General features: G+C 47.4%; 1 protein-coding gene across 15 annotated transcripts in view; it reads left to right on the forward strand.

Moving 5' to 3' along the window:
- The window catches only part of PTPN3 (protein tyrosine phosphatase non-receptor type 3), a 127,184-nt gene extending 103,046 nt beyond the window's left edge, over positions 1 to 24,138 (forward strand). For 13 of the 15 annotated variants that reach the window (XM_036433060.2, XM_036433061.2, XM_045579927.1 and 10 more), the window contains 8 exons: positions 1,225 to 1,385; positions 9,633 to 9,723; positions 10,043 to 10,104; positions 11,795 to 11,941; positions 17,914 to 18,042; positions 18,892 to 19,037; positions 19,528 to 19,663; positions 21,307 to 24,138. In XM_036433060.2, coding sequence (XP_036288953.1) covers positions 1,225 to 1,385; positions 9,633 to 9,723; positions 10,043 to 10,104; positions 11,795 to 11,941; positions 17,914 to 18,042; positions 18,892 to 19,037; positions 19,528 to 19,663; positions 21,307 to 21,384 — 950 coding nt within the window. In that variant the 3' untranslated portion in view covers positions 21,385 to 24,138. The remainder of the gene's footprint in view (positions 1 to 1,224; positions 1,386 to 9,632; positions 9,724 to 10,042; positions 10,105 to 11,794; positions 11,942 to 17,913; positions 18,043 to 18,891; positions 19,038 to 19,527; positions 19,664 to 21,306) is intronic. The other 2 variants (XM_045579928.1, XM_045579929.1) reach the window with 2 other exon arrangements.
- Positions 24,139 to 25,080: the final 942 nt, after the last annotated feature.

The raw sequence follows: 25,080 nt of genomic DNA on the forward strand, positions 1-25,080 counted from the left end.
GTGGGTGCTGCCCTCAGCTGCAGCCAGCGGGACAGCACGCTGGCCCGTGTGAGGTGAGGAACGGATGTCCATAGGCTGTTACAACCACAAGGGCAGCGCCACTGCTTTCCTACAACAGTCACGATAAGTTTAGTTTTTAAATAAAAACATAGGAGTTGATTAAAAGAGAAATAAGAAACCAGCCTAAGGAATAGCTGATATGACAAGTCACGAAAGCAGTAGAAGAGCCGCGTTTCTCTGATCAGAGAAAAAAATGTGGTCTTCGGGGTCAGACAGACACGGACCAAATCCCTGTGCCTCGCCCTGACAACGCTGGACAACTTACTTGCCCTGCGAGTCAGTGTCCTCATCTGTGTAATGGGAATAGTGACTCGTGCTCAGCATTATGAGGATCCAGTCCAAGTCTGTGAAGAAAAGTGCAAGTTGTTACTCTCCTTGTCTTTCCTGTTATCTTGAGGGCAGGAGGGAGCCAGTGAAGGCTTTTGAGTGAGGGAGTAGCATCCCCTTCTGAGTAGAAAGAGAAAAACCAGAGATGAGGCTGACGTTCCCCACGTGGGAGACTGGAGAAAGAGGTGGCAGTCGGTGGAAAGAGGCACGTGAGGCTGGGGAAGTACTGTGCCCGTGGGCCAGTGGGGGCCGAGATTATTTTTATTCATATGGAGCCTGCCATGCAGGGCGGATTCGAATGGACGAGGGAGGCAGGAAGTGCCATAGAGATGTTAGGACTTGAGATGTGTACGCGGGAGCCTCCCACCTACAAATGGCCATCAGTTAGGTTGGCTGAGTTGTGTGGGATGATGGTGCCATGGGGATAGCATGCCAGACCTCACACCGGGGCCTGGGAAAGTGCCTGTTTTAAGGGAGCAAAGGAAAAGGAACCAAGAAGAGGTGAGGGATGGGTATGAGAACCAGGTCAGAGAGAGCAGAGAGAGAAGATACGTTTTCTATGAAAGCATCCTTTCCCTTGCTTTTACTTTTGTCAAAAGCCTCTGAGTACTAAACACCATCATAAACGAACCGCAATAGCATGTCGTTTTGTGTAATCAACACGTATAATCATTCGACAAGAAGTAGTATCTTTGGTGAAAATAACTGTGTGTGTAATCATTGGATGAGATGTTTTAAGTCATCTGCATCCAGGTGTCTTAAGGGAAATTTGGGGGGAGGAAACGGATCCCCAGAGCTTTGCCCACAGCCAGACGCACCCTTTCTCGTCCCCTGCAGCTGTCCACTCCTTGGTGGATATCAAATCTGAAGATGAACTGAACCAGCTCTTCCCGGAGGCCATTTTCCCTGAGTGTCCGGAGGGTGCCGACACCTTGGAGGGCTCCATGGAACAGCTGAAGAAGGGCCTTGAAAGTGGGACGGTGCTGATCCAGTTCGAGGTAGGAGAACCGAGGGCCCACCCACGACCTGGACCCCGGGGCCTTGGTGGGCTGCTAAGGTGCTGCCGAGTCAGCCAAGACCTTGGGGGCCCATGCTCGTCGCCAAGCACAGAATGGGCTTCGAGCCCTGGGCAGGGGATCGGGCCCAGAGAGCGGGGGATGGGGCCCACAGCTCGTCACTGAACTCTGCCTCACCCTCTTATGCTAGCATGTCTGGTAGTCATGGAGAAACACGTCAGACATCGAGGAGGAGGGATTCTGAGCTATTTAGCTGCCAACACAAAGGCTCCAAACACTCAGCAGTAGAAGGTAGTGGCACGGCAGAGTGGGTGAGCCCCCAAAGCATGATGGAGGAGCCCATCCCCTAGCCCTACCGGGCATCCTATGGAGCAGTTAGTGTCATCCCATCCGAGCACAGGGCCCTGTGAACATGTGAACACGAGTGGTAACCAAAGTCAGACGCCCTCGTCCTTCTCCGGGAGGGACCGCTAATCACAGGGTAGAAGCTGTTGACAGGAAGCGCACACAGACTTTACAAAGCCAAGTAGGACCAAAGAAGCCTCGGTTCCTGAGCCAGTTTCACTGATCTGCTTGCTAACAGGATGAAAACAGACTGTGTGTATCGTCCAAATGTTTCTCGAGGTAGAAGAAAGGCGAGTATTTCATGCAATAAAAGATAACAGAGAGCACAAAGAAGCATTAAGCAGGTCCATAAAAGAAAATCGATCATGATTAACGCCAACACACCCTGTTTGGATTCATAAATCACGAAAGACAGCCTCCGGTTGAATTTGAAAGCAGAATTCGGCAGCTCCTTGTTGATTTGTATAAAAGAGAGTCACGGAAGGAAAACCAGGCAGCTTGTCAGATGTATGTGATGGCACATTGATTCAGGGAAGCAGGAGAGGTGTGGCTATGGAACAAAAAGGAACGCAAGGCTTAGAGTCTGGAGTGAGAAGAGGTTTATGGTGTAAGGAATAGGAGGTAAGTAAAACACATTATTAGAGCAGAGTGTGTGAAACCACAATACAAAGTAAAAACCCACAGGTTAAAGGTGAAGATAATTAACCTCACCCTGCCCCCCCCCCAAAAAAAAAATCAATAGGGAATTTTAAACTTAAGTCATGACAGACAATATAGACAAAAAGTGAGTTTGTATCTGTGGAAATGAGATCAGGAAGAAAGAGTAGGAATAATGTAATTACGTGGGTAGAACTGGATAGATGTAGTCTGAATATCTACAGAGGGAGCAAGTCCTCCTCCCACTGGCCTGCAGGAGGCTGTGTAGGCTTAGGATTTTAAAAGAAGAAAATGCAGAGGTTGTGTTTCCTGGCCTTGCTTTGCAAAAAAGCTCAGGATTGAAATGTACCTTCTAAACCCTAGAACTGCATATTTTTAAACATTCTCCAAAAGCCTTGAAACAAGAACTTAAAAGCCAAATACGGAGTGTGTTGGTTGTATTCCTTTTTTGGTGATGGAGGGGATGTAAAAGGCTCTGTGCAGTCACCCGTTCACTCAGGGGGTGTAGATCGGGTGTGGCCGTGTTTCAAATACTGAATCAGGAGCACACGTAGGAGGGAGAAGGTGGGGTTCTGGCCCCAAGAAGTGTACAGTCTAATGTTGGTGTATTTGCATGGATGTCTCATGAATCCCAGAAACAGCGAAAGGCCAATCCAGGGCAAGATGTCATTGCACAGAATGTGTGTTGTGTAGAAACGGGAGGCGAGGGGATTACCGGAGGTCCTCTGGCGTGAGATGTCGTGTTAATAGAGGATGGCTGGATTAAGTGTGGAGGGGGTTAGAATATGCCAGGAAGATCCGGAGCTACATGCAGACTAAGCTGCTAGGTGTCAGATAGCAAAGGGAAACAGGGATTCCTGGGTTGAGAACTGCAGCAAGGACGCCTTGGGGATGTCTCCAGGTGATTGAGGTCCTTCAGCCCAGAGGGAACTGTTTGTCTTTTATCACACTGTCCACAAGGAGGCGCTGTGGGCTCTCAATGAGGAAGAAGACCACAGTTGGTCTTAACCCGTGCTCCCGTAGAATCCACTCCAATGCGGGGGAAGGGAGGGGGGCCCCCTCCGCTTGTATGTTCTATGTATGGGAATCCCACATAAGGTTTTTCTTAACCAACATTCCCTGAGCATCATTAACAGTTTAAAAATGCTTTGGAGAGTGCTGAGACCGGTTTGGCTCAATGGATAGAGCGTCGGCTTGGGGACTGAAGGATCCTGGGATCGATTCCGGTCAAGGGCATGTACCTTGGTTGCGGGCATATCCCCAGTAGGGGGTGTGCAAGAGGCAGCTGATCGATGACTCTCTCTCATCGATGTTTCTAACTCTCTATCTCTCTCCCTTCCTCTCTGTACAAAATCAATAGTATATATATTATTTTTAATATATACATTATATATATATATATATATATATATATATATATATATATATATATAAAATGCTTTGGAGAGAAGTACCCTCCCATCCCCCGTGTTTTTGAGTAGTGCTTCTCAAAGTTTGACACTCTGAACATCTGAATGGATATTACCCAAAGAGCTTATTACACTGGGCCCAGCCACAGCTCCTGGGTCAGCCATAGTGGGATGGGCCTAGGTGCTGATACTCTTAACCAGATCACCTGGAGGTTTTAATGTCCATGTGGATCCAGGGGATGATGGAGGAAGGGGTTGGAATAAAGATTGTACCAGAACCATTGTCCCACTGCTGCCCATCCCAAGCCTTACTTTAAAGCCTATAGTTAGACTAGAACCTAAGAAATAGACAGCATAGAAATTTTAGGTTTTAAATTTTAGTCTCTCATTTCCATTTCCTCCATTTAGTTTATGTGTTTCCTAGAAATGAAGTAGGGAAACCCTCTTTTTCAATAACATTTGCCGAATTCCAGAATACAAAACAGATAACAGCAGAGCAGCTCCGTGGTGCAGCCCTGCCTCCATCTCCCCATTTTGTCCCAAGGGACCCTAGACTGTGAAACGTAATTTAAGGACCACTATTGTAGATGGGGGAAAGAGGTCTTGCTAGAGAAGATTTTTAAAGGAAGCCAGATCAAACCAGAAACGAAGACAGGGAAAACTTTCACGAGCACTTACCTTGTGCTAAGAACCTTATGTGCATCATTCCACTGAATTCTCACAGCAGCCCATTGTATAGATGAAAGGTCAGAGTCTGGGGGAGGTTATCCCACAGGCGATGGGAACCCATTCAGGCTAGTTCAAGAGCTTGCTCTCTTATTAACTGTCCAATCTTTGGGAACAACAGAATGTATTTACATGCGAGTTATTATTAGATTAGTACAAATTAGAGCTAGAAAAGATCTGAGAAGACATCTAGCCACCTGGAGCCAAGCAGATTTTAAATCCTGGCTCTTCCTACGTAATCTTGGCATGTCCCTTAATCTCTGTGGCCTCTGCTTCCCCAACTGGGTGTCTCCTGGGTTAATTTTAAGGGTCAGACGGAATAAATACTTAATGCATTGTCTGGCACACGGTAAGAGCGCAATAAAAAGTAACAACTATCATTATTTATAAACTAAAGGCTAGGTGCATGAAATTTGTGCACTCGAGGAGAGGTTGTCCCTCAGCCCAATTTGCACCCTCTCTTAGTCCAGGAGCCCTCAGGGGATGTCTGACTGACTGTTTAGGCCTGCTGTGGGGAGTGGGCCTAAGCCATCAATCGGACATCCTTAGCCCTGCGAAGGCAGGAGAGGCTCCTGCCACCACCACTGCACTCACCAGCTGTGAGCCCAGCTTCTGGCTGAGCCACAATCCCCTGTGGGAGCACACTGACCACCAGGGGGCAGCTCCTGCATTGAGCGTCTGCCCCCTGGTGGTCAGTGCATGTCATAGTGACCAGTCATTCCACAGTTTGGTCAATTTGCATATTGCCCTTTTATTATATAGGATAGAGGCTCCAAGAGTCTAAAGAACATGCCCTATGATCACACAAAAAGTGGTCATGTCACCTTAGAGTTGGACCCCAGGGCTCTCTGACTCCATAGTCCTGGCATTTCTGGCTCTCCATATTCCTGTCTAATGCTATCAGCAGGTGGGCGACGTGGCCGACGGGGGCTGTGCCCTGGACCAGCACAGGAGGCTATGGCTGGGACCTAGCAGATGCCCACCCCACCCACTCCACCACATAAAGGGCCTGCCCTGCAGTAGATGGGCCATGGCCAAATTCCTCCCATGGTGATGAGCTGGTTTCAGCCCAGCTCCCTCTGAAGTATATTTCCGTGAAGGGAATTCCCCTGTCCTTCCCGTGGCTTTCGATGAACAATGACAAATGTGTTCCAGAAAGCATTTGGTCCCAGCTGTAACAAAATCAAAGTTAATAATTAGCATTTCTATAGCACATTGGAATCTGCTGAAGGTGGTTTACACACTCCAATGTCTGTACAACAGTTCTGTGAAATAGATCTGGACAGAATGATTAGGGTCTCTCCTTTATGGATAGAGGAAATGAGGCTCAGGGGCGAAAGGACCTGCCCAGTGTCACACTGAAAGAGATCTAGGGTTAGAATCTGTTAAAAGTCTAATCCATTGTCAAAACTCAGCATCGTCGGGTGGGACCCAGTCCTGCACCCAACTCCAGCATGAGCCCTTCCCTTGTCATAATTCAAGTAACTCAGAAATAGCCACAGTAAAATTAATAGTCTCCTAACCACACACTCTCTAGGTTCTTTCTCTTTGTTATAATTTACAAATAGTTTTGTGAGTATCCATCCATATTTATTCCAATGCTCATGCAAATATAATTTTTACACATGTGTGTGCATAAGTACACACACACACATACTATATGCCACTATGGAGTCACTATTACATATATATATACATATATATATATATATATATACATTATTCTGTAACTTGCATTTTTCACTTAAAAATAGACAAATGGAGATCTTTCCAAATGTGTGTTTTTAGTCTAATTTTTTTTTTATTACTTGCATATAATTTTGTGGTATGACTGTACCATGCATTTCTACTAGCCCAGGGTATGCACATGTAAAAGATTTTTAAACACTGCGATAGTGCTTTATTTTTTATTTTTAGTATTCTATAAACTCATCAAAAGATCATTATACTGCTGAGATACTTATATACTTACTATAATTAAAGCTTTTTGCTAGGTCTTTTTTCTGCCAGACCATCTCAAGTTGATTACATTTACATTTTGTTATTTGAAAAGAAATTCTTTTTACCTCCAGGTTAGGTTTACTGATTATATTTGCTTAATTAGATTTCACTTCTGTGCAGTTTAGAGGAATCTGACTGATTCAGATATTCTCCTTTCAGAAACAAACCAAAACCACCAATAAACCATGAATATTTCTAGAATGAGCTCAGAGGTTCATTACAGATTGCAGATACTGAAGAAATTGTCCAATGGCTAGTTGATTATTATGAATTAAAATTAAAAAGGCGATTAGTAGCTGAGCACGGGGAGAGATTGGAATTCTAAACATTTAGTAAATGTATAATTGTCATTACCCGAGATCTCTATGCTAATTCTCTCCTGGTGATTTCTGTACAACTTGTTTGTTTCATTTAAAAAAGAGAGAGAGAGCGCTAATAAGAGAAAAACCAACAAATAAAATTTGCAAAAACATAAGGGCAAAATAACATTCGGCCTTCCTATTCAAATTGCAGACACATTCTAGCTGATGATATCAGCCACAGTTTGTTGAACAAAGCATTTTCACGCACCCCTGAGGGCAGGCAACGTGGTTATATGTATCAAAGTTCTTCAAAATATGTTTTGATGCAGTAATTCTGTTCCTAAAAATTTATGAGTGAAAAATTAAAAACAGCCTAGTCAAAAGTTGAGTAAAAGTTGAAATAAATTATAGAAACTATGGATATTGAGACAGTAAAAACCATAAGTATAGAGAATACTTAGAATATTTAATGACACAAAAAACTACACACTATGTAATAAGTAGGGGGGAAAAAAGAGATGTGAGATTCTCCATGGCCAAATTAGCTTGAGAAATGCTTAGCTAATCACAATTAAACAAGCTAGCTTACGCACTACAGGGCTTGTCTTCTTGGAGAATCATAGAACAGAAGGTGGTTTGTAGTATTTCTCAAGTCTATGTGACCCTGAAACTTTTCCGATGGAGTGCCAATTTGCTTCTTTCAGAACACGTGGTCTCCTAGAACACAGTATGGAGCATGATGGCATGTAATTCAACCTCCGTTTTTTGTTTTACAAAACCTATGTGTTATGTGTTTACTGATATGCTTATGTATATTTGTGTCCAGGTGCACACAAAAATATAAACTGGAGAACATATATGAAAAAGGTTGTCTCAGAGTTGTCAAGTTACTGGTAATTTTCTTTTTAATACAAGTCAGAATTTCCCAAATTTTCTGGGAAAAAAAAAAAAGGTCCAACATTGAAAAACTGTGTTGTTTTAAAACTCCCATAAAGTTCATAAAAACCACTAGTGAATAATGTTTCACTTTCAGGTTCAAAATGAGAGAAACAGTTGTGTAGAAAAGAAAGCTGGGGGAAGAGGGGAGGGAGGCAGGAGGGAACTTCTGGCAGGGAAGGACTGTCCTTGGCCTTGATGGTGGCAGTTCACTCTTGCGTACTTACCCCCAAACTCACTGCGTTGTATAGAGTAAATATGGACCGCTTTTTACATGTCAGCCAGACCTCAATAAAGTGGTTTCAAGGAAAAAATAAAACTCAAGCACTGAAGTCACATCTGAGTTCAGTGTGTGGTACATGATCTAAGCATTTAATCTCCGCCTCTTCGCTTGCAAATGAAGGATACGGTTAATACCTCTCACAGAGCTGTCGACAGAATCACTTCAGGTGCTGTGCCCAGGTGTCTGATGTGTGCTTGCAGATATGCAAAGACTGTGTCAATTGGTTTTTTTGCTGGTGATTACGTGCACAGGGGAATACCTCTTCATATGAAGTTTACTATGTGTGGGAATAAATGTTTTGATTTTCTCGAGGCAATAAATGTTTTTACTATGGAAATAGACCTGTGGAATGATGAGTGAAATGTTCTTGTTTTCAAGCAAAACATATGGTTTACTCCACTGAATTGGAGGGAAATGTTTTTAGACTCATGTAAATTATTTTCATTTCATTTCAAGCTGGATTTTTTTTTCTCTACCTGCTTTTGGCATTTGTCAAATTATTGTCATAAAGGTTTATTTTTTTTATTAAATTATTATCTGTGTACATATCTTACCATCCCCCCCTCCCATTCATACCCTCCCTCCCCAGAGTTTTGTGTCCATTGGTTGTACTTATATGCATGTATACAAGTCCTTCGGTTGATCTATTATCTCCCCCAGATCTCCCTCCCCTCCCCGCTGTAGTTTGACAGTCTGCTTGTTGCTTTACTGTCTCTATATCTAACTTTTGGTTCATCAGTTTATAATGTTCTTTATTATCCATAAATGAGTGAGGTCATGTGGTGATTCTCTTTCATTGACTGGCTTATTTCACTCAGCATGATGTTCTCCAATTCCATCCAGGTTGTTGCAAATGATGATAATTCCTTCTTTTTTATGGCAGCATAGTATTCCATTGTGTAGATGTACCATAGTTTTTTGATCCAATCATCTGCTGACAGGTACCTAAGCTGTTTCCAAATTCTAGCTATTGTAGATTGTGCTGCTATGAACATAGGGGTGCATATATCCTTTCTGATTGGTGTTTCTGGTTTCTTGGGATATATTCCTACGAGTGGGATTACTGAGTCAAATGGGAGTTCCATTTTCAGTTTTTTGAGGAAACTCCATACTGTTCTCCTCAGTGGTTGCACCAGTCTGCATTCCCACCAGCAGTGCACGAGGGTTCCTTTTTCTCCGCAACCTGGCCAACACTTGTCGTTTGTTGATTTGTTGATGTTGGATCATAAAGGTTTTACTTACTACTGTGATCATTATCTGTGACTCAGACAGACATGACTTTTCCCTCCGCCGGGCCTCTCCTATCCCCACCCCTACCCCCCGCTCCCCATTAAGTCCTCATTCTCGTTTTGTTTTTTTTTAATTGAAGAATACTTCTTATCAGATCATAGAATTTCTTATTGGAACATTTTCTTTTAAGATGTAACACACAATCACTTTTAAATGGTAAGATTTTGGCACCCTGAACGATAAACTTTTACTGTTCAAGAATGTTTTCACACTCCTTTGATTGCTGGGTTTTTTTGTTTTATTTTTACAACAGCTTTTTACTTCTCTGTTTGTTATATAGCAACTCTACAGAAAGAAACCTGGGCTGGCCATCACCTTTGCAAAGCTGCCTCAAAATTTGGACAAAAACCGATACAAAGACGTGTTGCCTTGTGAGTTTCTGACACGACTGCCCCCCCCCCCCCCCCCCCCCTTCCTTCCCCCCTCCCCCCCCCCCCCCCACACACACACACTGAGATAATGTTTCCCTTCCTGAAACAGATTGTCTGGTATTCTGGACCGACTTCCAGTGTGTCTATAAACACCACCGTCTTTATTGCAGGCATCTCGGCCTGGGAACAGTTGGGGAATAGTGTTTATGCTAATGCGGCGAGGGCTGCAGATGGGGCTGGGAACTGAACCCTTGTGTGCTGAGAAAGATCAAAATAAGGCCTAGGATGATCGGTAAATGCCTCTTCTTCCCCCCCGCAGATGACACCACCCGAGTGTTACTGCAGGGAAACGAAGATTACATTAACGCGAGCCACGTGAACGTAAGTCGGGAAACCGGGTGATCGGAACACGTTAACCCCTGTCAGGAGCAGGATCACGGCTAGTGCTTTGCATTTGAGGAAGTGCTTTCCTCTTCACTCCCTTAGTTCAGCACAGCTGCCCGAAGGGAAAGCAGAACAGTCTCATTTTGCAGAGGAGGAAACTAAGGTTCAGAGAGATTAAATAATCTGCAAGCCGCGAGGCTAACCGAAGGTGAGACCAAAACTTAGATTCTGTGTCTCTGACTCCAGGGTCCACGTGCCTTCTTGTCCTCAGTTGCAGGCATCTAGGCGTTTTGGGTTTGGGGCAAGGGTTTGTATTGTTGAGGGTTTTTTTGTTTGTTTTTTGCCAATGCTAGGATAGTAACTTTGTGTTTTCCCCCCTGTTATTGCTGTATATACTGTCATCTAAAATAAAAATAAAAACACCTCTGTGCATATAACCCAAAAAGAAAAGGTAGAAGATTTCACATGTTGTGAGCAAAGCAGTCATTTTACTCTGACAATACATCTCGGGCAACTTAGTTAACCTCTCTGAATGTCCGTCCGTTTCTTCATCTAAACCAAGAGTCAGCACATCTTTTCTGTCAAGGGCCAGAGAGTCAGTATTTTGGCCTTTGCAAGTCAAGAGGCAAAATGAGGATATTACTTAGGTACTTACACAACCATTTAAACTGCAACCATCCTATATAATAAATCGACCAGACGGTGGGTGGGACGACCAGTTGCTATGATGTGCACTGACCATCGGTGGTCAATGCGCTTCCACATGGGGGAGCACTGCTCTGCCAGAAGCCAGGCTCATGGCTGGCGAGCGCAGTGGCAGGGGCCTCTCCCACATCCGCGGCAGTCAGCTATCCCCTAAGGTCTCCCAGACTGTGAGAGGACACAGGCTGGGCTGAGGGGACCCCCTCTCCCCCAGTATTTCCAATACCCACCTGGCACCATCTATAGTTATTACAGTATTATTGACTATGTTCCCTGTGCTGTACTGTACATCCCTGTGACTATTCTATAATGCCAGTCTGTACTTCTCAATCCCTTCGCCTTTTTCTCCCAACCTCCCTCCCACCCGGCAACCGTCAATCTAAAAAAATTGAGGATTGCCTAAACTGGTTTGACTCAGTGGATAGAGCGTCGGCCTGCGGACTGAAAGGTCCCAGGTTCGATTCCGGTCAAGGGCATGTACCTTGGTTGCGGGCACATCCCCAGTAGGGGGTGTGCAGGAGGCAGCTGGTCGATGTTTCTCTCTCATCGACGTTTCTAGCTCTCTATCCCTCTCCCTTCCTCTCTGTAAAAAATCAATAAAATATATTTTAAAGATAATAAATAGATAAATAAATAAATAAATAAATTGAGGATTAATAGGTGTCCCTGCAGATGCAGATGCCGAATATTGATTATATTTACGATACAGCAGGGAAGGTCATTTAAACTCTCCCACCATCTCGTGGGTACATTTCTAATGATCGCCTGCCGAGTATCACAGTTGTGTCTTAAATATTGTATGCTAGCACCTTTGTCAAATACCTTTCAAGGAATTTTAACAATAGCTTTCTGAAAATGTTTCATAAGTTGATAGAGACATTATTCTGGTGTGATGTCAGTTGTCAACGAGAAGAGTTTTAAGATCCAGTTTCCTGTCTGCCCGGTGGCAGTAACAGATTCTAATGCCATGAAACTCTTTTACCAGATGGAAATTCCCGCTGCTAACCTTGTGAACAAGTACATTGCCGCTCAGGGACCCCTGCCACATACCTGCGCACAGTTCTGGCAAGTCGTCTGGGATCAGAAGTTATCACTCATCGTCATGTTGACGACTCTCACAGAGCGAGGGCGGGTAAGTGGCTTGATTTCCAATTCAGATGTGTGTGCGTCACGCTGTGTTCTGTGGAACACGAGCCTCAGAGTGAAAAGGGTCTTAAATGTGGCCCCATGTAGCCCCTACGTGACTCATAAAGCTTCTGTAAGGAGCTACTGATGGACTGATGGCAAGCTCAGCCCTCCTGCTGCCCACACCCTGGCCTCCTCCAAGCTAAAGAATGACAGGACGACCCTCCCACTCTTAGCTCAGATCCATTATTACAAGCCAGAGGCCCTGCCCCGTGTTTCACCGCACCTGCCCAGAACCCCTGCACCAGCCTCACCCACCCAGGACAAGTGCTGGTCCTCAGGAGAGCAGGGTTGGTGCCAGGTTCACAGTGGAGGTAAAACGTAGGAGAAATGACAGCCTCTACCAGCCTCTGCTTGTGTGGCAGCAAAACCCCTTGCAAAAGCAGGTACGAAGAAGGGCTTAATTGGCAGAGTGATGGACACAGTACTGTGCTTAGCAGGGCGTACGTTTTCCATGGGAACTGATCTCTGATTATATAACAGAAATCAGCATGCAAGGGACACTGTATCGTGAATGCTGGAGCTTGTGCCTACATCTGGATAGCTTCCTTATGAAACGTTTATTCGGGAGCACATTCCAAAATCAAATCTAAATTAATTTTGAGCCACCTGCTTTGAATGGATCTGTGCCACTTCCTCCCAGGCCTTTCCTCGCTGCAGAGTTCAGAATGCCAGATTGGTCCATGCTGGAAGTCAGGACACAGGATTGGGTTGGGTCGTATGTTTGAGGAGACCGGCCTACCCTCTCACCTGAAACAGCAAAATAAGGATTGATAGAGCCCCCTAGATCGCAAATGGCTTCTACGTGCGGTGTTCCGGGCAGAGCACTCTCCACCTCTGCCAAGACCCTCCAGGGTCCATCAGTGGGTGTTCAGCTCTGATATTTTAAAAATTCCTCCTTAACAATAGCTTTCTGAAAATCTTTTTTACTGGCCATAAGTTGATAGAGACATTATTCTGGAGTGATGTCAGTTGTCAACTAGAAGAGTTTAAGATCCAGTTTCCTGTCTGCCCAGTGGCAGTAACAGATTCTAATGCCATGAAACTCTTTTGCCAGATGGAAATTCCCGCTGAGCTCCCACCAAGCGTGTGGTCAGTGGACATGGTCTGGTCTTTGTCTCGAGCCCTTGAAAGCTATGTACAGCACTCTGGAGAGGCTCTGGAGCCACACAGACTGGGCCCAAAAAAGGTTCCTCTTGAGCAAGTGCCTATCCTCTCTGAACCTCAGCTGTCCCTGTAGGAAATGGAGATAATGGTGCTCCCCTTGGAGGGTGGATGAAGACGGAGACAATATGTACGAGAAGCTTAGAGAACTATATGTTGCACATGTCCAACAAATGTTAAGGCGTTGGTGTGTTTGTGTGTGTGTGTGTGTGTGTGTGTGTGTGTGTGTGTGTGTGTGGTGTGTGTGAGATCATTATCATCAGCATCATTGCTGGTAGGACTCAGCCATCAGTTCTGGCCTTCACAGTGCTCCTTGGGGCTTTTCTCATTCTTTGTGTTGGCTATCACTCTCCGCTGCTTGTCACAGTTTTCATCAAAATCTCTTCTCTTCACATAAGTCACTGTTTTAAAAAATGGGAAGGTCTTTAAGAGGCTGTGGAAGCCTGTATGTCAGAGGCATTGAGGGCACTCTTTGGGGAGCAGTTATTAATTCTCCCAGCTCTGTCCCCAGCCCCTGCCATTTCTCCCTCTCTCTACTGAGGGATGGCCTGTCTGAGGCTTTGCTGAGAGCACAAGGAAGCAGGTCTGTGGCATCCCCTTGTCTAAAAGTCTCGTGTGTTTTTTATATTTTTAATTTTTGCTTATGTTTTGGTTTTGTTTGTTTTGTGATTCTTTTAATCTTGTTTTGAATAGAAAATGAAGTTACAGGTACATTTTAAAAATATATATTTTATTGATTATAGAGAGGAAGAGAGCAAGAGAAACCTCAGTGATGAGAATTATCATCGTTGATTAGCTGCCCCCTGGGCAGCCCCTACTGGGGATCGAACCCCCAACCCAGGCTTGTGTCCTTGGCCAGAATCAAACCCGGGACCCTTCAGTCTGTAGGCCGATACTCTACCTATTGAGCCAAACCAGCTGGGGTGTTACAGGGACATTTTGTTTGTCTGTTTGTTTGTTTTTTGGAGCACTTATGGTGTGGTGGACAAGAAGGCAGATGTAGGGCCATGTGTCCTAAATTTAAGTCTCAGCTCTACCTTGAGGCTTGCTTGCTTCCTCAGACACCCGCATCTCCCCCTCCTCCCCTCCTTCCCTCTTAAAAAGAGAGTTCAAGTATCAGGGAGGAATAATGTGAAAGCTATTCTGGACCCAAATTGAGACTCTCCATGGCACCCATGAACAAAACCCATCCCACCATGTGGGTCTCTGCTGTTGAATACAGACCTGGTCTCCTAACTGACCTGCAGGCATCCCAAACTTTGCAGGCACTCATCTGGGGCCACTCTGATATTTGTAGATCAAGTTCATTGCCTTGTCCTTTCCAAAATCCGCCAGTCCCCCCATTTGGAAACGACGCTCTGTTTGCCGGACTATTCTGTTACTTCTGGGTGCCCAGATGCTCCAGGTGTTCTCAAGAGGCTCCGCTCTTCTGTCTCATAAGGTCTCTCAGTCCATGGTGCAGTTCCTCAGAACCAACACCGGAGCCAGGCAGGATGCGGGGCGCCACCAGCACGCCTGTGGTGACCTTCTCTTTCCCCTTTAACGTTGGCCTCCCCTTCCCGGCTGTAAGGCCATTCTTCTCTGCAGAGAAAAGAGAGCTCCAGCGGGCATGGCTGGCGAGAGATCTGCTCTGATAGCATCCCCTTCTCTCCCTTGTTCTGCTTGTTCCAGCTGAAAAGTGTGGAAAAGATCCTTTCTCCCAGCCCAGAGGCCTCGCTTCCCCTGGCTGCCACGCAGGCCCCCGCCCTCCTGCTCCGTCCCGATTCCACCCCCCTCCTCTCTATTGTCGGTGACCAGCACGGTTTCTTTGTTTCCCAGCCCTTTCTTCCTAACTGAACCCATTCCTGTTGGTTCCTGCGTGAGAGATTCCCATCTCCCCTGAGTCACAGCGTTCCCTTCAAAGTCTCGGGCCCTGGGAACTCGCCCCTCTTGTTTATCAATTGTTAGAAACCTTTCTTCTAACATCCAGGCTGCGTGTCCCCTCCCTCTCCTGTTACAAGCTCTCAGGTGATGGGAGCCCTTCATCCTGGGGCCTCATCGCCCTCTTCCAGTCCTCACCACCGCCCAGCAGCTGGCTCTTCCTGGAGTCCGGAGTCAGTCACTGCAGGGGAAACACGTGTCCCTGTGTTTTCTCCGGGTTATGCATTAGTAGAGAAGGACTTCCTGGAGTCCCCCGTCACACTGTGCAGGCCTCAGGTGGTCTGGGAAACGCTTCCCTGCAGGATCTCTGAATTCTCCCTTTTTCTTTCCCACCCCAAATGTTCCTCTCTGTGTGCTCCCCTCCGGCTCATGCTTTCCTCATAAAGGGAATAGAGCTATAGAGGTACAGCTTTTCAATGGAAAAGGTAATTTCTCCTTCCATCAAGGTTATTTCTTGGGGGGGGGGGGATTTTTTACATCTGTGTATACCCCACTATATGTGTCATCTGACACCAGTTGATTCCCTCTCTGAGCTTCAGTTTATTCAGATGCAAAATAGAGCCAATGATAGTGCCTACCTCATAGGTTTTGAGACCAAGGTAAAATAATGCCCATAAAAAGCACCATTTTTTGCCCTAGCTCTGTGGCCCGCAAACTGCGGCTCATAAGCCACATGCGGCTCTTTGGCCCCTTGAGCGTGGTTCTTCCACAAAATACCACAGCCTGGGCGAGTCTATTTTGAAGAAGTGGCGTTAGAAGAAATTTAAGTTTAAAAAATTTGGCTCTCAAAAAAAATTTTAATCGTTGTACTGTTGATATTTGGCTCTGTTAACCAATGAGTTTGCCAACCATTGCCCTAGCTGGTTTGTTCAGTGGAGAGTATTGGCCTTCGGACCGAAGGGTCCTGGGTTCGATTCCAGTCAAGGGCACATGCCCAGGTTTCGGGCTTGATCTCCAGTAGGGGGCGGGAGGAGGCAGCCAATCAATGGTTCTCTCTCATTGATGTTTCTCTCTCTCTCCCTCTCTCTCCCTTTCTCTCTGAAATCAATAAAAATATATGTATATATTTTTAAAAGGCACCATTTAGTGCTTACTCTGTTCAAAGACTAGGAGCTTGAGGGTCATCCCTGCCCCCAGCAGCAGCATTCATGAGGAAACTGCAGCTGAAGGATTGGAGTAACTTGGTCACGATCACACAGTTGGTTAGTGGGACTTACCAGGATTGAAACTCAAGATTTCCACAAACTCCTTCCTCTTCCCACCACACCCCCCAAGCTTTCAGATCCAAATAGACCTCAGGTCTAAATCGGATCAGGGGGTGAAGAGAGAGGCCAGCTCAGGGCAGATTCACTGGGAGCCTCTAGAAGTAGAGATGTTGTGGCTCTGCTCGGCCTCGCATGGGCTGATGAGTTAGTTCAGAAGCTGTCTTCCCACCAGGCCTACGGGCAGAGCTCCACGCACCCTTGCGGAAGAGGAGAAGATGTAGGCTGGTGGGTGTGGGCTCCGCCACGTGTTCTACGGACTGCAGCCCCTTTCTGTCCAAGCAAAGCCAGGCAGTGGCTGTTAGCCAGATACCCAGGCGTAAGGCTTACAAGCAAATTCTCAGCTCTCTCTTCCCAGCAGCATGCTTTAACTTCAAAGCATTAAGTTCAAACTGTGGCATTTGAAAACAAGAATAGAAAAGCTGCTTCCAGACAAATGATGTGCATCCCTTGGCACACCCTCTTTCAGCTGCAAACAGATGTAATTTTTATATTGGATGCTACTGTGTGCTTGGAGAGGAAAAAAGAACATTTCTGAGTGAATCAGAATTTGACTGACAACTATGATGAGAGGGACAGCTTGGCCGTGAGTTTTGCTTTGAAGCCAGGGCAGGAGTATGGTACCTGTGGGACAAGCTTCAGGGTTTGGAGGGGGGAAATAAAAACGGGAAGGGTGATGGGGTCAGGTCAGCCATCTCTAAGACCTCAATCCCCCTGAGCCTGGGGTCTCCTCGTCCGTGCTCTGGGAGTCTCAGCTCCATGTGACTCCCGTACGGAAGCCTGGGCAGGCCTGGGGGCTGCTGCTCGGGTGCAGAGGGGGTTCATTTACGTGTAGGGAAGTCTTTCATCTGGACTGTGTGGACTCTCTCACCATCCTTACAAGTTGGAGTCAGGTCCACAGTGACAACGGTCATAGGGGCTCCATTGACCTGCTCCCCACATGTAGCGAGCCTGGCACTGCACTAGTATCTCCAGCCTCTGTCACTGTCCGTGCAGTGCGTGCTGTCCCCATCGTCTGGGTAAAGAACAGGCAAATCAGAGCAGTTGAGTAGCAGGTTCACAGTCATATGGCTGCCTCCCAGAGAGTCCTGACTCCCAAATGTGCCTTGAAGCCTTTACCTCGAGAGGGTGGGGGTGGGTGGGGAAGGAGGGCTGAGGTAGAGAGGGAGTGTTGAGAGCAGAGAAGGGGCTTGAGGGACTGGAGTGGGATTGACTGAGGTAGAGGAGGCAGGGGTGGAGAGGTAGAGCTAAGTCAAGGCCCTAGGTCTGAGGCCTCCTCCTGTTCATTCCAGACCCTGGTGAAAAGAAGGTAAATCTCTGTACTCATCCTCTGGCTTCCAGCCCAGACTGGTTTGTGAGCTGTGGCCGGCCCCCGGCAGGCCTACCCCCATCGCACTCTCCATAGAGAGCAGATACAGCAGGTCAGCCTGCCTGAGCGCCTTGTCTCCCAGCCCAGGAGTACATGGTGTAGCGAGAGGGCTCTGGTTGAGTGCCCGGCCCATCCGTCCAGGGAACTGCTCATGCTCAGCACCCTCCAGTGGAGGGTCACTCACACCCCGCGCTTCCCTCGCAGACCAAGTGTCACCAGTACTGGCCCGATCCTCCCGATGTCGCCGAGCATGGCAGCTTCCACATCCGCTGTCAATCAGAGGACTGCACTATCGCCTATGTGTTCCGGGAAATGCTGGTCACCAACACCGAGGTGAGCTGCGCCCTGACGGTGGGTGGTCCGGGCAGGCAGGTCAGAGGCAGGTCTAAGTCAGCAGCCACCGTGGGCCTGGGAGAGCTATTCTTGGCCGGCTCCCCATTTTCACCTGGTCAGCGTTTCCGTGAAAGAGCCAGAACTCGTGTTCATGCAGCACCGTTCACGTAGCCAGCGGGTGGAAACAGCCATGGCTGTGATGCTGGACAGATAAACAAGGGGTATAGTCGTACGATGGACTATTGTTTAGCCTTAAAAAGGAAGGGGGTTCTGACCCATGCTACAACATGGGTGAATCTTGAGGACACTCTAAGTGAAATAACCCGACGCTGAAGGAAAAATACTGTCTGGTTCCACTTACGTGAAGTGCTCGGAGGAGTCAGATTCACAGAGACAGGAAGGAGGACGGTGGCTTCCCAGGGCTGGGGGCGGAAAGGAGGGAATGAAGAGTGTATGTTTAATGGGTAAATAGTGGTGATGGTTGTACAACATTGTAAATGCACTTAAAAGCACTGAAATGCCCGCTAATAATGGTAAAGTTCATGTTATATAAATTTTGCCCATTACCAAAAAAAAAAGAGTTACTGTGTGAGACCTTAATAGCAAGTGCTGTAGGAACAAACGGAATGAACTCCTGTGTGGGGAGGAGGGGTGGGCAGGTGAGCCTAGAAGGCGGGGTGGGGGGAGGTGAGGAGGGTGGGCAGGAGTTGGCAGGGCCCCTGCAGGGCTGTGCACGGTGGGCAGAAAGAGCATCAGGAGACAGAAGTGCCCGGGCTGGAGGCCGGAGAGGGGCCGGGTCTTCCTGCCACCCTCGGGGCTGACTGACCGAGGCCGGTGCGTCCCCCTCAGACCGGAGAAGAGCACACTGTGACACACCTCCAGTACGTCGCATGGCCGGACCACGGCGTGCCCGACGACTCCTCGGACTTCCTGGAATTTGTGAGCTACGTGAGGTCCCTGAGAGTGGACGCCGAGCCCGTCCTAGTGCACTGCAGGTACGGTGGCTTTTTGGGTTTGGTGTGTGTTCTTTAATATTCCCAATCCTTGGAAAGGCCTGGGGAAGGTTGGCAGACATCAAATCCACCTGAATCCCACGAGATCAGACGTGCTTGAACAAAGCTCTGGTGACTGTTTCTTTACGACGTCAGGAGATGTGGAACTTTGGGAAGCATAACCTCCGAGTGCAGCGCGGAGCTGGAGAGGAGAGTCCCTCCCTCTTCCATCTACGCTGAGGCCGCTGCCCTGCAGGAGAGATGTGAATGAGATTTGGGGGGGGAGGGGGGAAGGGTCTTTCCTTTGGTTTTAAGTGCCAGGCCTCACTCTGAGGAGAGGCTCTGTCAGTCAGTTTGGGAGCGCCCTGAGTGTGTGTTCCGGACCCTGTCTAAGTAAAGGTGGGGCCTGGGAGGAGCTGGAGAAGCTGGGCTGGGCTGGGCTGGAAGAAATGCTGGCTGAGCAAATTCCAAGCCTCTGCTCCTCTCCCCCCAGCGCTGGAATAGGTCGGACCGGTGTCTTGGTCACCATGGAAACAGCCATGTGTCTCATCGAGAGGAACCTGCCCGTTTACCCTCTGGATATTGTCCGGAAGATGCGAGACCAGCGCGCCATGATGGTGCAGACATCAGTGAGTAGGAATCCAACAGTAAATAGAGTGACCATGGCCGATGCTCCCTGAGCGCTTGCCCCGGGCCAGGCCTGAGCAAAGGGCAGGGCAGGTCAGGTGACGGCGGCTCGAGGGGACTGAGTCACTTGCCCACGGTCACAGCCTGTCAGGCTGAGCTACTCCACAGCACGCCGCATCTGGCCCCTGCCTTTCGCAGCCTCCACTTCTGCTGCCTCCACGGCTTGTTTCCTGCCAACTACTCAGCCAGGGAGCAGCCCTGGTGGCATTCTGCATGGCGACCCCCAGGCCCATCACTTGTCCACGGGAAGTAAGCAAGGACACCTGAGGGTTTCCCCCTCCCACCTGTCCCAAGATGAGCCTTTTGGCTCAGGGAACCTCCTACATGGCCCTCCTCCCTCCTCCTCATGCCTGGGACTTGCATTGCGCGTCTCCTAAAGAGGAAATCCTGCAGTTTTCCCCAGAGCTGTAAGAGAGGTGGTGGGGTGGAAAGACCCTGACTCAGGCCCCCCGCCTACCGGGCAACCTTTGAGTCATCCCTTAACCTCTCTCCCAGACCCAGTTTCCCTATCTGCAAAAGGGGGGCCATCCCATATTCAGTCATTCATCGGATCATTGCGCAAAAGGAGAGACCCGAGCCCATCTGTATGATGGTAGAACTGGTCTGGTCACTGATAAATCTCAGCGGCAGTGAGGAGGCCACGGGAAATGTGAGAACCCGGTGGAAGAGAAACAGAAGCCGACACTTGAGAAAGTCAGGGAAGGCTTTCTGGAGGAGGGGCCTCTGAGCCAAAGCCCCCGGGAGAGTTAACAAGGAAGGAGGGGACGCCGTGTTGTAATTACTCTGTGCCCTCTCACAGGCTCGTGGGCAACATTTATAAGATGGCTCGAGTAATTGTGAGCTCTTGAGGTTTTATATTCGTTTGTACCCACCGTCTGGGTAAGAGAGAGGGGGGAAATTCAGGTTATTAAGGCTGTCTTGGACCCTGTTCCGTGGTGTGGAAGACCTCCTTGCTGGCTTAAAATTGTTCAGGTGCATCATCTGGGTAACGTTCCCAGCTGGTGAGCTCAGTCTCAGTGCTTCCTTTCAGCCTGTACGCATCACTCAAATGCACGTTTCTCAGGTGCTTGCTAATAGAACCATCTTCTTTAGAGCAGCTTTCGGTGGCTCTTCTTTTAAAACAAAATCCAGATCCTTACCCCTCAGGACCTGGTTCTGGCCCCCTGTGTGGTTCCTCCTTCCATGCCCTGGTGTCCTGGGCCAGGACCCTGAGCTCTGACTGCAGTTCTCAGAATGGGCCGTTCTCCTCGGAGCCTCCACAGGTGTGCCTGCACTGGGGTGGCCAGCCCGAACAACCGTCATCCTCCCTGACTCCTCCAGGCGGCCAGTTCCTCCCTCTGCCTGGTTCCCTGGTTCCCTTTGCCCATCTCACTCTGGGAACAGTGTCTTCCCCCCTCCCCCCTTCTTGAAACAATCATGGGGTCGCAGGTGTGTCTTCTCCACCCTTCCCCTGGCATGTAGCCCAGAGCAGGCCTAGCCCGGCCAGCGCGGGAGCTCCGAGGGTATTTATCAGATTACTCTGCGTGGGCGCGAGGGGCTGGTTGTGGGCTGCCGGTGGGCTTGACAGCCGTCTTCTCTTTTCCAGAGCCAGTACAAGTTTGTTTGCGAAGCCATTCTTCGTGTTCATGAAGAAGGCTTGGTCCCCATGCTGGATCCCAGCTAAGGCAACTGTGAAACGCTCATTCCTCTTTCCAAGGGCATCCTCCACAAGGACCGGCCTTCTCTCTGGAAGCAGCAAGGGGAACCTGTAGGCTGTGGTGCGGGAGAGGAGAGGGCGCGTTGAACCCCAAGCACTTTAAATTTCTATGACAAAGGAACCGTGTACATAGGAACTGTGTAGATACACGCAGGCGGCGGTAGCATCGTTTAGGCCCGGGATTCCTCCGGAGAGAAATGCGCAGAAGGGGGTCTCCGTTTGGGGCCTGTCCCGATGCCTTCCTCCCCAGACGTCACCACGATCCCCTCAGCCATCCTTGGGCATTCGAGAGGGGACGCCAGCAGCGCTGTGACCTCCCAGAAACAAGACGCTGTGGCGATTCGGAGTCACGCGGATGCTCTGCGTGTATATGTGTGCGGGACTCTACGAACCGAGCTTTCTGTGCTTCCGGGCCGAGCTGCATATGGAATGGCCCCCCTTTTGCAGGTAGCAGTCACGCCCGATGCTAAGGAAACCAAGATGGCTCTACCCCAAGGCAGGGGGCGGGCTCTCCGGCTGAAGGACGAGCAGTCCCTTTCCTGCCTCCCTTTCCTTCGTCCCATCGCCCTGCGCCTCTGACTCTCTTGGCCCCGAGGAGCGTGCCCAGAGCGCCCCGCTTTCCGCCAGCCTTCGTGGGCCTTCTGCCGGTCCACACATGGTGCCCGAACCAGTTAGTCGTTTAGGTTCGGGTGAGTTTTCAGCTGGGACTGGGAGAGTGAGGATGCGGGGTGTTGCCTTGGTGTCTGGGTGCTGGTGGTCGGAGCAGGTGCCGCTCGCCTCTGTCCGCCTCTCGCTGAGCTGACGGCGCCCAAGACTGGAGCCGTCAACTACTGAATCTACTACATGGATTGCTGCTACTTCGAGCTATGACACTTGAAGCATTATCGTTTTCCTGAGGGGAGATGGGATATCACCTAATTATTCGGAATCTTTGGCCCTTCGGAGGGAAGATCTCCCAGCCATCGCATACGGGAATAGCCAGCTCTAGAGGGCTGTCTGTGGGTGTGAGTCAATGCCTGCGCACCCGTGGCTGAGTGTTTCTCAGGATTCCTCACTTCATTCAAACGACGGTGGAGTTGATGTAAAGAATGAGTCTCTGTAAGGAACAAACGTGTGCATTCACCCTCGGTTACAATGGTCTCCATTTCATTTCAAAGGAGAGGATCAGACTATCTGAATATAAACACGAGCTGATGTTAATTTATTCTAAGTGCGCCATGATCCTGATTGTCCTGAAGAATCCTGCCTTTGTTAATACTGTGTTCCATTTAAAAAAAAAAAAAAAAATCTCTGACAGGATTGTAGCAAATTATTATTTAAGAGAAATAAACCACAAAAGAAATCTAATGTGTTATGTTTAAGAGGCGGTTTTTATGTATTCAGAAGAGGAAGCTAAGGCAGTTTCTTAATGGGATTTATAGAAAAAGGATGCTTTTCTATTATAGTGCACAGAAGTGAAGCCATTTTGATGCCTAAGCAAACTCTAGACCGATTGAATAGTTTCCTGGTTGCAAGAGGAATAAAGACCTTTATCTCTAGATCCAGTGTATTTACTTGCATACTTCCCATCTTTCCCCTACCTTCATTCTACTGCTAACCGGCAGAGGTGGGAGGGAGGTGTTATTCCGTGCTGTAGCCCTGTTTGTGGGACAGGTGACCACCTGAGCCCCATCCTTGTCAGCATGGTGCCGGGCTAGCAGGAGAAAGCAGGAGAGTAGAGTGAAGCAGTAGGAAATTAGGTTTCTGGTTCCACTCATCCATAACTAGCTTTAGGCCTGGTCACTATCTTTACTTCCTCATCTGTAAATAGGACAAATAATACTGAGGACTTGTAAGTTGACGTTGAATTTTCATCCGCTGGAATCTGACACTGCTGTGGACAAATTACATGGCAAAGTTAACTTATCAGTGATTTTCCCCAAATCCCCTGGAAAAGAAGAAGGGTCGTATGGGTTTGCATAAGATAAAGTTGCTTTTCTTCTGGAAAGAACAGAAGTACAAAGGAATATCAGACCTTCATTCAGTCCAGACTCAGAGAAATTCTGTGTGCAAAGCATAAAAAAAAAGAGGGGAAGACAGAAAAGCAGATGTAAATGTAAATGCCATCAGGATATTTAGCAAATCATTATCATCTGGTAAAAAAAAAAAAAAAAATCGTGTCTGCAAAAAGCTTGAGAAGTCTAAATGTATTTACAGATTTGTATTTTATGTTTTTTAATTGTTTAATATGGTTGCAGAAATGTTGTTATTATCACATAAATTCCTAAGAAGCTTACCAAAGGTTGCAGCTAGCTTTTTTCTGCCCCTGTGCTGGCCATTAATTCAGACCCAGCAGATGTTATCAGGAACAAAACCCACAAAATACTGGGGATGCACAAGATAAGGGGATTACCAACAGGGGCAAAATATTGCTAGTAAATACCGTAGATACTACTGATGAAATTCTGTCACTCAAGATTTCTGCTCTACCATCTTACACACTTAAGCAATTATACTTTAAAAGCCTTTTTTTAAGTCCTAAGTGAAGAACATCAAAATCAGGCTCAGTATTTTGACTGGGAACATGGCTGGTGTGAACGAAGAAGACATTTGCATTCTGCCTTCTGACGCCCTCCAGAAGGTCTAATTTTAAGTGCATCTCTGTGCTGACTTCATCGAGACGGGAGATTCCTTCTGGTGTGGCCCATTAGAGCCATCACTTAGTGTTTCGACTTTCCAGAAGAAAAAAAAAAAATATATATATATATATATATATATATATTCAACTCCATTTGGATGGGGGTGGCATAGGGTGGTGGGAGGAGTATGAATCACAAACTTGTGCTGGCCTTTAATTCCTACCACAGTCATTTATACCTAATATGCTTTTAGATAAATGTAGACAATATTGCTGCTATGTTGCTACTTGACATTTTTTGTTGCTTGGAGGTTATCATTCGAGTGGCAACCAAGAGGCTGCATCAATGTGGAAAGATCTCAAGAGGCAGGCCTTGGATTGAGACCTAGACTATGGCAAGATGTGCTGCCCTCTGCCTCAGTTTCCTCATATGAAAAAGGGAAAGGTTGGCCTGGAGTGGATGAATTCTTTGGTTCTTTCAACACTTACCATGCTAGAGTCTATATTCCAGAGATTTGAAATTAATCCCATGTCACTTCTGGAGAGAGACGTATCATAGTTCTGTGACTTGTCCCCAAGCCATTGTCCCTCAAACCTTGATGCTGTTGAATGCAAAGACAAGGATTACCACCTCTGATTCTTGCCATCTTGCCATCTACACTGAGCTGAGACTCAGTAAAGATGGAAAAAAACTCTGACCTCAGCCTGAGGAACCAAATATGTGGGATTCTGATGGCTGGACTGCCTGCCATCTTAATAACTCACATTCTGTTTGGAGCAACAAAGGATTTGTGTTATGTAGTTTTATTGAAAATTATATTAATTGATCAGCAATATTTTTTTCTGTACATTTGGAATGTTTTTCATTCACACCTGTTCTGCCAGTGATTCTACTGCAAACAATTTGATTAATATAAAAACATTCAAGCTATGCAACACTAGCATTGTGTGTTAACATTTTTGTTCTAATAATTGTCATGATTTCTGGAAGTGTTTTTATTTTTTTATTTTGTTTGCTTTCTTTCCAGTAAATACTAAGTCTTTGG

Source organism: Pipistrellus kuhlii, unplaced genomic scaffold (genome assembly GCF_014108245.1).
Source record: "Pipistrellus kuhlii isolate mPipKuh1 unplaced genomic scaffold, mPipKuh1.p scaffold_m20_p_12, whole genome shotgun sequence".
Taxonomy (NCBI): Eukaryota; Metazoa; Chordata; class Mammalia; order Chiroptera; family Vespertilionidae; genus Pipistrellus; species Pipistrellus kuhlii.